Source organism: Oncorhynchus kisutch, linkage group LG10, assembly GCF_002021735.2.
Source record: "Oncorhynchus kisutch isolate 150728-3 linkage group LG10, Okis_V2, whole genome shotgun sequence".
In the NCBI taxonomy this organism is placed as follows: domain Eukaryota; kingdom Metazoa; phylum Chordata; class Actinopteri; order Salmoniformes; family Salmonidae; genus Oncorhynchus; species Oncorhynchus kisutch.
The window spans coordinates 19,553,156-19,567,951 of record NC_034183.2 but is presented as its reverse complement, the minus strand read 5'-3'; the positions used below and the strand labels follow the sequence as shown (position 1 = coordinate 19,567,951).

The following is a 14,796-nucleotide window of genomic DNA, read 5'->3' as shown; positions in this document are numbered from 1 at the left end:
TTTATAAACATATTTTCTCCCCAATTTCGTGGTATCCAATTGTATCCAATCCAATTATTATCTTGTCTCATCGCTACAACTCCCGTACGGGCTCGGGAGAGACGAAGGTCGAAAGCCATGCGTCCTCCGAAACACGACCCAACCAAGCCGCACTGCTTCTTAACACAGCGCGCATCCAACCCGGAAGCCAGCCGCATCGTGCACCTGTCGACCTTGGTTGGCGTGCACTGCGCCCGGGCCCGCCACAGGAGTCACTGGTGCGCGATGAGAAAAGGATATCCCTACCGGCCAAACCCTCCCTAACCCGGACGATGCTAGGCCAATTGTGCGGACCTCCCGGTCGCGGCCAGCTGCGACAGAGCCTGGGCGCGAACCCAGAGTCTCTGGTGGCACAGCTAGCGCTGCAGTGCCCTAGACCAATGCGCCACCCGGCAGGCCAGGAATAGTATTATTACATATGAAACACACACCACCCAGAACAAGGCTAACGGAGGGCCTTTTATGATGAAAACCTGGAGGAAACTCAAACCCCATAACATTGTGATACTATTGCTTCATGGGCAAATTTGGGCTGGGGGATTCAGTAATACACAGGTGAGATGTTACACAACAACAACACTTCACTGAAGCTGCTCCAGGTGGTTATCATTTATGGAATTCAAAGAAAAGTCTTTAAATCTCTTGAAGTCCGTAGGACCTGCGTCTTAGCAGGAGGCCCCTCTGAGTACCTTGCCATTCCACAGTCACAGGCCAGCTCTGAGTCAGCTCTCTGAGCCTCACAATTACTACCAGAGGTGAGCCTCTCTCTGCCAGAGCTGACTGATCTGTCATCAGTCCTCCTGTGCCAAGCAGGGCCAGGCCTGACATAGTCACTGTACAGGAGCATTTCTTCACAAATTAGCCCCAGCAGTCCACACAAGAAAGGAAAAATCCTTGAACTTTGCATAGAGCATTATACCAGCTTGCCACAAATGACTCGAATGGTAAGCTGTATCATTACAACTCTTAAAAGGCTCATGTTAAGGCATCTGGTTTGTGTTGTGAACTTGGAATCTGATCCATTTGTGTCATTCTTAAAGGGCACTAGTCCAAGAAGGCACTGGTTTGATATGGGCCACAGAAAAAAATAACATACTTGAAAAAATAAAAATGTCATAATATTAGCAGATACAGTATTTGTGGCTCACAGTGGCTAACAGGGGTGATTGTGATTGCACAATACCTTAACAGTGCTGGCATTATAGACATTTCTGACCTTGTGAATAAAGTCATCTATAAAATAAAAATGAATAGGCACTTTCCAAATACCTTAAAGGAGCAATGTTACTGTTAAAACATTGATTTCTTCATTTAAAAATAGAGTGATTGATGCCAGAATGTGCATAGCTAAAAGCAGAATTTCTCATTTTCAATTTCTAAAATCTTTATGCCAAACGTTTGCATTGATTGTTTGTGATCTAGTGGTATATCAAGCTTACACAATCAACATCAACATTTCTAAATCTCTGCAGTCCATTTCACATAGGTGAAACAATCAACATATCAATCCCAAACTCCCACTGAAGTTGAGATTACTCATATGACTAAAGGTGCACTAAAATGGGACTCATCTAGACATCTTCTCTTCTGAGAATGGTCTTTTTTTCTTATCTGAATGTTTGGTACTCTTACCTAATCTATTGTGTTAAAAAAAAGCAACATAAAAACTTCTGAGACGAATATACTAAGAAACTAGTGAACATCAACCATGATGTCTCAATATAAAAGTCCTCTCCCACTCATGCGCTGGTGCACCCAGGACATAGAGGATTCTGGTAATGTGCGCAGCCCCCTCAGTCAGTCCAGTGGTTTGTGGGAGCTTGTTGTGAGAGTGGTTGACTGGGTTGGCCCCTCTCACACAGGCCCTGGGTAGCTGTAATGGTTGTTGTGATCTGCATCTGCAATCTGCAGGCTGGGTTTGCGGCGCTCCAGTTCCTCGTTCTCGACCGTGTCTGGGCTGGAGCAGTGGGGAGGACCCTGCTTGAATAAGTCTGACACGTGGCGCACCTGTAGGGAGGAGAGGAGTGAAATGGTGTGGGTCAGACAAAGTGAGAGGACCAGAGTAGGGCTGGAAAATGTGATTGTATACTGTATGTCTGGTGGTGGAGGGCACCATGCAGCTGCTCCACGTCTCAGAGGAACACACAGTGCGTTGCATAACCCCTCCAGCTCTCTAACCAGGCCAGAGAAGTCATAAAACATTGGGCCTGGGAGGGTCCCCAATTGCATGCAGTAGTCTGAAATACGAATCGCGGCTACGCTTTCCAATATGAATCACCCACGTCTCCGAGACTTCCCAAAGGCGCTGCTGAAAGAGCTTAAATAAAAACAGGGGACTAGGAACAATAAAAAGCCAGCAGGCAACACTCACGTTGAGGATGGCAATGAGAGCACCTTGGAGGAAGCCCACCAGAACGTCGCTCCAGTGGTGCTTGTAATCGGACACACGGGTGTAGCCCACGTACACTGCAAAAGCCACCAGGAAGAACTGGATTGTGGGTCGGAGGAGTCTAGCCCACTTTGCCCTCAGCCTCGCCTGGACATACAACTAGAGAGAAAGAGAGGGAGGAGATGTTTCAGTTCTCATAAGTAGAGCCATCTTTGCCCTCAGCCTCGCCTGGACATACAACTAGAGAGAAGGAGAGGGAGGAGATGTTTCAGTTCTCATAAGTAGAGCCATCTTTTCCCTCAGCCTCGCCTGGACATACAACTAGAGAGAAGGAGAGGGAGGAGATGTTTCAGTTCTCATAAGTAGAGCCATCTTTGTTTGAAGACCATTTGCTTTTACTGCTGATTGAGGTCATTAGTGGTTTTTGTGTTCACAAGTGGTGAACCATCTCACCAAATAAGGCAATGTTATTTGACTGTAAACTGGCCCCAGTAACATTATGCCTATCATCATATTTCAGTCCATCAAATATGCCTCAATGAACGTCTGAAACACAGCATATGTTAGTAAATGTTATTTTCATGTATACAGTGTGTGAGAGTCCATTCTACAAGTGGCTAATATGAAAGCACATTGTTCAGCTTTTACAAAATGCTAACATCAGCAGGCTACATGTAGTCACTAGTCAGATAAACACGTAACAGGCAAGAATGGTATTCAATTTCTTTCTGTCAAGTGTGTCGTAACTTTGTTAAATACACAGTAAATGAAATGTTTATATGACTAAATCAAATCACATGATAACAGGCAATAATTTAAAAGTTAAATGCCCCTTCATACTAAATCAAATCCCAGTAAAAACGGAAATATGGTATGCTTTGAATTGCATAAACCATGAAAAGACGTTGAATGTTGATCTAATTTATGCCCAACTATGGACTGAAAACCATTTTCACAGAAGAGGAGAGTTGCTGCCAGAATGTCTAACTGGCACATTCATTTCTCTGGGCTGCTACCAGGCTCCAGCCATAGTAGGTATGTAAATTGGCATCCATGCATGCCCCCCTACCGCACATACACTCAATCTCAGCATTCAACACTTGTAGGGAGATGGAGATATTAATCACATCTAAAAGGGAATATCAAAGAGGAACAAAGCAGAGCAGATTACTGATTGCTTTGATTGGCAGTGAGGACCGAGTCGTCTGCCTGCCTTGTCTGTCTGTCAATGGCTAGATTTATTGCTGTCGATCAATGTCACACCATCTGGTGCTGACAACTTGGATGGAAAATGACTGAGGATAGTAGTGGACTGTATTGCCACTCCTATTTGCCATCTCTTCAATCTAAGCCTACAGGAAAGTGTGTTCCCTCAGGCCTGGAGGGAAGTAAAAGTCATTCCGCTACCCAAGAATATTGAAGTACCCCTTTCTGGTTCAAATAGCTGAACAAATTAACAACGGACTTTCAGCACGCTGATAGGGAGGAGCACGCAACATGTATGGCACTGAGACAAATGACTGATGATAAGCAGAAAGAAGATTGTGGGAAATGTTTTGTTAGACTTCAGTGCCGCTTTTGAGGTTATCGATTGTAATCTGCTGCTGAAAAAGACGTGTCATGGCTTTACATCCTCTGCCATATCGTGGATTGAGAGCTACCTACCTATTCGAACACAGAGGGTTTTATTTAATGGAAGCCTCTCTCACGTAAACCAGGTAGAGTGTGATATACCTCAAGGCAGCTGTCTTGGTCCTTTACTGTTTTCTATTTTTACTAATGACCTACCACTAGCCTTGAGTAAAGCTTGTGTGTTTATGACTAAACATTTACACTTCAGCTACCACTGCAAGTGAAATCACTGCAACCTATAATAAACAGCTACAGTCAGTTTTAGAATGGGAGGCTAGTAATAAACTACACCTAAATATAAAAAAAACAACTAAAAGCTAAACCCTAAACCTCATCTAAATATTTTAATGAATAATGTGGCAATTGAGTGAGTTGAGCAGACTAAACTGCACGGTGTAACTTTAGATTGCAAACTTACATGCTCAAAACATATTGATGCAACATTTGCTAAGATGGGGAGATGTCTGTCTGTGATAAAATGCTGCTCTGCTTTCTTGACATTACAATCAACCAAACACATCCTACAGGCCCTGGTTTTATCACACCTGGACTACTGCCCAGTTACATGGTCAAGTGCAGAGTTGGCCCAGAACAGAGTAGCACGGCTGGCCCTTAAATGTACACAGAGAGCGAATATCAAGAACATGAATGTCAATCTCTCCTGGCTCAGAGTAGAGGAGAGATGGACTGCAGCATTACTGGTCTTTTTGAGAGCTATTGACGTGTTGAAAACACCAAACTGTCTCTTCAAACAGCGAACACACAGCTCAGACACCGATACATGTCCCACAAGACATGACACCGGGAGTCTCTTCACAGTCCCTAAGCCCAAACATAGAGGCTGGGAAATGCAGTGCATTGCACTGTACAGCAATGTACTAGAGCCATGACCACATGGAACTCTTCCACATCATGGCTCCAGTACAAGCTAGCAGTGAAATCAGAAAAAAAAACATAAAACATGGGCGGCAGGTAGCCTAGTGGTTAGAGCGTTGGACCAGTAACCGAAAGTTGCTGAATCAAATCCCAGAGCTGACAAGGTAAAAATCTGTCGTTCTGCCACTGAACAAGGCAGTTAAACCCACTGTTCCCAGGTAGGCTGTCATTGTAAATAAGAATTTGGTCTTGACTGACTAGTTAAATAAAGGTTACATTATAATAAAAAATAAAACACCTCACGGAAAAACACGGACTGTAAAGACATGCATGCACACACAGTAATATTGTATTATTGTACATTTGCATAGTGCACAATATCTTTGTATCATTTTATTTATGTTTATTTATTGTTTTGTTGGGATGTAATTGTTTTATTTTATAATGATTTTATTTTATTTGTATTTATTATGTAGATTGTTTTGTTATGATGTAGTTGTTTTATTTATGATGTAGACTAGGTATTCCCAAACTGGGTACTGGGGGTACGCGCAATGCCGTCGGGGGTACGCCAAATAAAAATGGGATTCACATTTTTTTATTTTATTGTTTTAGTTGTATTTGTTTAAAAAAAATGATCTTCACATTTTCAAACAGTCCATTTATATTTTCCAACAGGGCTATACATTTGTGTGAGGGTTTTTTTCTCACCTGAGTAGCCTCGTTTCACTGCCAAAAATACAATTAAACCATCTAGTGTTCAGCGAAATAACAATGTCAAATTCAGGTAGCCTAGTCAAATAATTAACATCCAATCACATTAATCGTTACTCTCTCATGGGAATCCCACTAACAGTCCGTATGTAGCCAAATGTAGCTGCTGCTCATTCCGTTTGCTCTAAAATGGATAAATGGTATAAAACAAATGTAAGGCCCGCGTCCATAGAGACACATACCAGGTCTACTGGTAGTACTGCTACTACCAGCAGCACTACACCTGCACCTGTCGACAACACAAGTTGTTCTGCGTCCATAGAGACACATACCAGCTCTACTGGTAGTACTGCTACTACCAGCAGCACTACACCTGCACCTGTCGACAACACAAGTTGTTCTGCGTCCATAGAGACACATACCAGCTCTACTGGTAGTACTGCTACTACCAGCAGCACTACACCTGCACCTGTCGACAACACAAGTTGTTCTGCGTCCATAGAGACACATACCAGCTCTACTGGTAGTACTGCTACTACCAGCAGCACTACACCTGCACCTGTCGACAACACAAGTTGTTCTGCGTCCATAGAGACACATACCAGCTCTACTGGTAGTACTGCTACTACCAGCAGCACTACACCTGCACCTGTCGACAACACAAGTTGTTTTGCTTCCAAGAGCACATCCAATGCTAGCATCAGTAAATCTACATTTGTTGATAGCCCAGCTAGCATGGACACTGACAGTTTCTAAGAGCTACTACCCCCTTACCCGGGAAAGCACCGGATAACAGACAGGGACGTTGGACCATCGAAGAGGCGCAAATATGATGAGAACTACATTGATTTGGGGTTCACTTATATTGGGAGTAGTGCCTTTCCTCAGCCAAAGTGTGTCATATGTGCAAAAGTACTATCTCACAACTCGATGAAACCTTCACTCTTGCGCAGACATTTAGAAACAAAACATGCCAATTTGAAAAATAAGCCACAGGAGTTTTTTGAGTGAGAATTAAGACGACTTTCAAGTAGTAAGACATGTATAAAAGCAACAGATACCATTATTAAGAAGGGGCTAGAAGGTCTTAAATTGTGAACTACAGAGTGGCCAGGACAGGCAAGCCCCATACTATTGTAGAGGACTTAATTCTTCCTGCTGCCGCGGATATGGCTGGGACAATGCTGGGGGAAAAGGCCCAAAAAACTATACAGACAATTTCTTCATCATCCTGGTATATGTCCGTTACGTTTATGAGAGTCAATTAAGGAAAACACCCTCTTTTGCAAACCACTGGAAACCAGGACAACAGGAGAGGATATGTTTAAAGTACTGAACAGCTTTGTGACATCAAATGTACTTTGGTGGTCAAGATGTGTTGGTATCTGTACTGATGGTGCATAAGCCATGACAGGGAGACATAGTAGAGTGGTAACGTGCGTGCAAGCAGTTGCTCCCGACGCCACTTAGGTACATTTCAGCATCCACCGAGAGGCTCTTGCTGCCAAGGGAATACCTGACAGCTTGAAAGACATTTTGGACACTACAGTGAAAATGGTTAACTTTGTTAAAGCGGGGCCCCTGAACTCTCATGTATTTTCTGCCCAATGCAATGATTTGGGCAGCGACCATGTAACGCTTTTACAACATACAGAAGTGCGCTGGTTATCAAGGGGCAAAGTATTGACAATTTTTTTTAAATTGAGAGACAAGCTTAAAGTTCTTTACTGACCATAATTTTCACTTGTCTGACCTCTTGCATGATGACGAGTTTCTCACACGACTGGCCTATCTGGGTGATGTTTTTTCTCGCCCGAATGATCCAAATCTAAGATTACAGGGACTCTCCGCAACTATATTCAATGTGCGGGAGAAAATTGAGGCTATGATTAAGAAGTTGGAGCTCTTCTCTGTCTGCATTAAGAAGGACAACACACAGGTCTTTCCATCATTGTATGATTTTTTTGTGTGCAAATGAACTCAAGCTTACGGACAATGTCAAATGTGATATAGCGAAGCACCGTGAGTGAGCTGGTGCGTAATTACGCAGGTACTTTCCCGAAACGGATGACACAAACAACTGGATTCGATATCCCTTTCATACCCTGCCTCAGTCCACTTACCGATATCTGAACAAGAGAGCGTCATCAAAATTGCAACAAGCGGTTCTGTGAAAATTTAATCTAATCAGAAGCCACTGCCAGATTTCTGGATTGGGCTGCACTCAGAGTATCCTGCCTTGGCAAAATGCGCTGTTAAGACACTGATGCCCTTTGCAACCACGTACCTATGTGAATACCAGCACAGACTGCGTGGAAAATTATTTAAGACAGAGACTCTCTCCAATACATTGCAGAGTTATGTGCATCCTTTCAAGCACACTCTTCTCATTAACCTGTGGTGAGTTATTCACAATTTTCAATGAACAAATAAGGTTTCATATGTAAGATGGTCAAATAAAGAGTAAAATTATTGGTCATTATTATTTGTGCCCTGGTCCTATTGTATAAGAGCTCTTTGTCACTTCCCACAAGGCTGGTTGTGTGTGTGGCAGGCTTACAATGATGGTAAAAAACTACATTTGAGAGTGCGCTGACCCTGGTGCTAGGGGGGGTACGCACATGGAGGTTGAATGTTTGAAGGGGTACGGGACTATAAACACTTTGGGAACCACTGCTGTAGACTATTGTTTTGTTGTGATGTAATTGTTTTATTTATGATGTGGACTATTGTTTTGTTGTGATGTGTTGTTATATTCCTGTTTGGACCCCAGGAAGAGTAACAGCCTCCTTGTCAGCAGCTAATGGGGATCTTAATAAATACTACATTTCACAATGACAAGGCCCAGGGCAGTTGAACTAGATAACCAGGAACAGCCTGCTCTATTTAGCCTTTTCATATCTACCCCATTACTCCTAATTTAAATGGAGAGGCGTTACATTAATTGATTCCATTTGAGAATGTTGAATATAAGGGTGTTTGTAGTTGATATTTGCATCTGTTCCATGAGCCTTGTATACTCACTGCTAGAAACAGCATACAGTACATCCCGAAGGAGGAGTGGCCGGAGTAGAAGGACAACCTGGAAAAATTGAGAAAAAAATGGATGTTCTTAAAAATGGTCATGTCAACCTGTCATGACTGTTTGGAGACTACAGTGGATCTATTCAGTGTGTTTCTACCAGAGCGTTAAGCTGTGGTCACCAACCCTTGTCCTGGTGAGCAGCAGTTTGTGCAAGCATTGGTTCCAGTTCAGCAATAACCACTGGCATAAAGCAATGCACCGGTCAACAATATTCCCCTCATACCCTCTACCTCAGTAACTACCTGGACTCAGTGACGTCATGAGAGTTGCCGGTGCAGTTGATATCCAGCATGTAGCCTTTGCAGACCTTGGGGTTGCAGACGGCCATGAAGTTGGGCCGCAGGCGTCCAATGGTGAACTTAGCCAGGTCTGTCAGTGATTGGCTGACAGCTGCTCCGAACAGGAAGGTACCTAGCACCTTGTAGAGCGCCGCCACGTACCCGTTGAACTCAGAGTTAGAGTGAATCCTCTTACTGTAGACCAGGTAGGCCTCTCCTGATGCTAGCTATGAGAAGAGAAAGAGAGAGGAGCTTGAATTACATCTAACCTTCCAGTATCTTCCAGTATGACAGGTAATATATGGTTTGGTCCACTGGCTACATAGACAAACGCCTGTTTGTGACACTGATCTGGGAATCAATGTATTCAGATGTTCTTTATCTCACCTAGGTGTCAGAGAGGAAAGTATAGGGCAGGACTCACGATGACGACGGTGCAGGAGATGGTGACTGCAGCCAGCAGGCCGTGGGTGATAGTGTCATGTTTGAAGGGGTACTTGATGTCCTCATCGTCACAGTACACACCCCTCTGGTAGGGCCGGAAAACGACGGTCATAATGAGGAAAGGCAGTGCCGCTATGAGAAGAAAGAGCAGGCAGGCAACTTGTTAATTCACTCCAACTTGAAAAATGATGTCTGCAACAATTGTATGGATCCAACTGCTGACATAATTTAATTCTTCATTCATTTTTATGTCCAGCACCTGAACTAGCAGGATGTGAATTTTATTTTCTCTTTCATTATTTTACTTCAACTACCAGCATCGACTTTTCCTATAATAAAGGGTGATAAAGTACATCAGGAGCGATTAATGATAATGCTGTTGATTCAAGCTAACGTATATAAAGATTTACGAGAGCATCCATCAGTTAAATAACATATATTTTACATTTCCAGAAACCCAGACATTACATCACTATTCAATCTGGGAGGTTAAATGTTTCTTCAAGGTGCTCTGAGAAGTTTTATTTCTCCTCCTTTCCTGAAGACCTCGTTCAGTGGAACAACACTATCCTGAAAATATACCACATTCATGGCCCAGAAAAGCCCAGCATACCGAAGCAGTGCCCACCAAACATTGAAGTAGGTTGTGAAATGTTGTAGTAAAATCTTTAGAGTAAGGGATTGCAAAAACAAACACATGGACTCAGATGTACACACACACACACACCTCCCCAGTGCACTTCCTTAGAAGACTGACTGATGTGGTGGTGTGCACAAACAAGCCCAAATACAGCCTCTCAAGGCTATAGAGTGGATGGAAAATGCACTTGAAACTTTCGGAAAACATATTCGAATCCATACACACACGCTCAACCTGTCTGATGTGTGATGCAAAGCCACAAACACACCATGAGGAAGGCATTATGCGTTCATTACTGCAGTTCATGTTGATAAACTCAACCTAATGAATAATACTCTTCTCGTCTGTGCTGCATCTACAAATTAAAAAGTATGTGAAAAAGACCTTATTGGTACAACTGCTAGGAGCTCTTCCCAGCTAACAATTCTAGGGAGAGAGAAAGTGTTTGTCATATCACCCCTAATGTTTCACTGATGTTTGAGGGTCCAGTTTTCCAGGAACATTCAATGACAAACTATTCAGCATGTTTTGGGGTTAGAGTTAGGCGAACATTCCCTTAATGTCAAACCAATCCAGAACGTGGTTACCATGTTCTCAGAATATCCCATATTAATATTCTAGACACGTTTCATGGGACATTGCAATCAATTCATGTGTCCAGTTTTCTGAGGGTTAGAATATTCCATCAACGTTCCACCAAACATTGTTGCCATACACATTTTTGTGTATCAGTTGTCAGGATGTCACCTGATGGTCCTAAAGAAACGTTCTCTCCGCCCATTTTTTTTCTCTCATTATACATCACACCTTGTTACTGTTGCGGAGCTTATCAAGGTGAACCACTGATCCATTCACAGCTTTGTCTGTTGGCAAGGTTAGGGACACACAGACAGTGCTTTAAAACACAGGGTGTTTCTCAATATGCATACTATCGTGCTCCACACTCTCCGAGTGCATTCTCAGGGGACGTTCTTGTAAGGGAGAGAGTGTGGAGAACGCATAAAACATGACATTTAAGAAGCAGTCGCTCCCCTACTGTATTAACTAATGCTGCACCTCCCCCTTCACTGAACCTTCTTCCAGCCAGGACAATGGCAACAATAGACGAAACAAGAAATAAACAACGCAAGCGTTTGACATCATAATTATCAGCTTGATGTAATAATCTAGCTAGCCAGCTAGTTAAACAGGCAAAAATGACCCAAAACTAACGTTATGCAAGGTAGATGTAAATTTGGCGTGGGTAGCTAGCCAGTTAGCATTACTAATTTATTATGGACTTTTTTATATACCCATTTTCTCCCCAATTTTCATGGTATCCAATTGGTACTTACAGTCCTGTCCCATTGCTGCAACTCCCGTACGGACTCAGGAGGCGAAGGTCAAGAGCTGTGCGTCCTCAGAAACACAACCCAGCCAAGCAGCACTGTTTCTTGACACAATGCCCGCTTAACCCGGAAGCCAGCCACACCAATGTGTCGGAGGAAACACTGTGCACCGACTGTGTCAGTGCCCCCGGCCCGCCACAGGAGTCGCTAGTACGCAATGGGACAAGGACATCCCTACTGGCCAAACCCTCCCCTAATCCAGACGACACTGAGTCAATTGTGCGCCGCCTCATGGATCTACCGGTTGCGGCCGGCTCAATGACTGTTTTGGGCAAACTAGTATTCATAGTAAATATCATGAAGAAAACACAAGGCCAGATAACACCATCTAGTTTACTGTAAACTAGATGTTGATGACATATACATTTACATGGATAAGAATTAGCCTAAGCTTGAAGAAGAAAATGATATTTATATCAGATCTAACTCGTATCACATGAACAGAGAGTCAACACATCTCATTTCATCCTCGATTCTAAAAATAAATATGCAAAAATACAAGATCCGCTGAAACAGCACTGTCTACATTGGGAAAGGGGGATACCTAGTCAGTTGTACAACTGAATGCATTCAACTGAAATGTGTCTTCAACATTTAACCCAACCCCTTTGAAATCAGTGAATCAGAGAGGTGTGGGAGGCTGCCATAATTTACATCCACGTCTTCGGCACCAAGAACAATGTAGGATGGGACATAAACCTAACAATTTCAATGACTAATCTCTCTGAACAGGGGGAAAAAAAGATCACAAAATTCACTTAGAATACAATACATTGGATAAAGAAACAACACTCCAAGCCGCAGCTCCAAACTACTTGTTAGACATAGAGAACTGATGATATACTCATTGTTGGGGTGGGATTGGCATGTGAGGTTGGGGTGGGGTCCGTGAGGGGCATTAGACATGAGGAATCCAAAGAAATGGTCTAACTCATTGTTCGAAAAAAAGTTTGGTCCAAATCAGATGTTAGGCACTATATTTATCGAATATTATATGAATCCCATCAATTAAAATGGCAAATTTGGGTGTAATCAATTAGCTTAATTTCTCAGAGATCAAATTATATAAAACAATGTTGCAGGAATGCTAATCTTATCTGCTTACAACAACAGAAACAATTTCAGAACAATCTGAGATGGTGGGTGTCGAAATCCTCTTTCTTGTGCTTTTTGAGGTGGAATGACCCTATAGGATAAAGACAGATCAGTATACTGTGTCATACAGTCTAACCTTGCTGCTAGGTTTCAGACACGACAAAAGGCACAATGAGACAAACATTTGAGAGAAAAACCTAAACTGGAGATAGCCGCTAAGATTCACTCAAGCTACATCTACAAAAAGTGTCCATTGTATTGCTAGCCTTCTAATATTAGTTCAAGAGGATATGTTTATTACATTTAATATGAATGCAAGCACCCACCATTATATCAACAGAGATCAGACAGCGTCACCACCAAACAGGTGGCACTTAACCGTCAGATATGGGATCCAAGTGGCAACCCTTCATTCTCAACCGGCACCAACCATTATCCCTCTGTACTATGCTCACCTGCCCGCCGCTCCCTGTTTTCCTCAGCACAAGGCTGTTGGGGTAGTGTTTACACAGTGGTAGAAAGCTTTGTGAGGGAATAGAACCCTAAAATAAAAGCCTTAGTGGCCCCAGGCCCTCAGCACCTCCATCCTTTCTGGTGGTGCCACAAGACAATGTGGCCATCCACCATTTTATTGTCAATTCATTTGTCCTACATCCTGCCTCCAGCTAGCACAAACAACATCAGTCAGAATCACACCAAGAACGTCAAGGAATGGCTTCCTTTTCCTCCTCCAAATCCACACATGGCAGGAAGTGAACCACAGAAAGAGTGGAGGAGGTTTGTGTTTCTTGGTTATTGTGACTATTCATTCATCCCACTCCCCCTGATCCAGTGTCCACGTTAACATGTGTTTGGTTTCTGGAGGAATAATTTGCCATGTTTTTGTTCCCAACATCTGAGCTGAGTGTAACTTAAATCAGGACAGGCTGATGATCTCTGAAGGACATTCACTCTATCACCACTTCACTTCTGAGTTAATCATACAACATACAGTATTTTCTTAAAGCGAAGTTCCAGACTCTTGATCTTTCATAATGTAACTTGCTTGGGATTAGTACCAGCTGTCAAATCCTCTGTAATGTATTCAGAAAAACAATATTTACCGGGAATATAAGTGGCCATACATTCCTAATAAAAATAAACTTGTGCTTGAGGGCTACTGTGTGCATGGCTGTCGTTACTGTACAGCTGGAAATGTTTTAGACAGTATGACATGAAATCTGTCTCCACACCCACAGCCATTCAATACAAAATCCTATTGGTAGGAATGTTCACACCTTGCAGCCGATTGAAAACAGAATGGAAATGCTGACAAACTCAAGGCTTATTGAAACCTGTATCTGGTTTGCATTGCCCATATGAGTGAACTTAGAATGCTTACAGTATTAGTGTTGTGAGTCTGAGCGCTGGTCTGGCCCTCTGGATAAAATCTAGGACATTTTTCTTTTCTTTAATACAGCATGGTGAAGGCCATTTTAAATAGACAGTTTGTGCTTGATGCTGTATAACAAACACCCTGCAGCAATTGCAATGCTCTCAACACCATTGTTCAGAAGGGTCTGTCAGAAGCATTAGTAGTGGCTCAGTGGGAAAAATAAGGTTCAAATTATGAAAGAAAAGCGACCGAATAATCAGACTTCTGAACATTAGTTCCTGTAAACTGAAAACAGAACACCGAGAAAAATATCACGACAACACAGTGCAGGAAATCAGTGTCGAATCTGAGATGAGCAAAAATAACAAATATTTGTGCACAAATCTTACATTACATCAATGCTTGAAAGTTGCACATCTCAAGTTTGGATCTAGCACGTCTGGCTATAAAGAAGTTAGAAGGCATGGTGTAGGCAGTACACCTAGCCTGAAATGACCCCCTCCAGGCTTATTAAGCTGTGTGTGTCTTTATTTCTGAACTGATAATACTGCATTTATACTGCCGACACATCACTTTGACTGATGAGACATACATCTAAAAGTTCATATGAAAATATTGTTTTTTAAACAATGTCAGCAAAAAAATTTAATAAGTTAAAAATATAAAATTAAAATAAAATCGGCACTAGTGTCCTACAGTAGGGGTGTCTATTAGATTTCCAAGCCTCTTAACCCACCCCAAAAAACATTCGCACAGACAGACACAAACAAACACAGTCACACTGACAGGCAAAAATAGACAGGCAAAATAGGTCTCCAGGATACCACAACAAAATGCCACA

At 42.6% G+C, this 14,796-nt stretch overlaps 1 protein-coding gene across 1 annotated transcript in view; it reads right to left on the bottom strand.

Annotated features, from left to right (window-relative positions):
• Positions 1-624: 624 nt before the first annotated feature.
• Positions 625-14,796, bottom strand: part of LOC109897871 (phospholipid phosphatase 2) — a 33,644-nt gene continuing 19,472 nt past the window's right edge. Inside the window, exons 2-6 of the mRNA XM_020492497.2 lie at positions 9,438-9,589; positions 8,978-9,240; positions 8,675-8,732; positions 2,411-2,587; positions 625-2,046 (exon numbers count right to left, since the gene is read on the bottom strand). Of these exons, the coding sequence (XP_020348086.1) occupies positions 1,894-2,046; positions 2,411-2,587; positions 8,675-8,732; positions 8,978-9,240; positions 9,438-9,589 (803 nt within the window). The 3' untranslated portion in view covers positions 625-1,893. The remainder of the gene's footprint in view (positions 2,047-2,410; positions 2,588-8,674; positions 8,733-8,977; positions 9,241-9,437; positions 9,590-14,796) is intronic.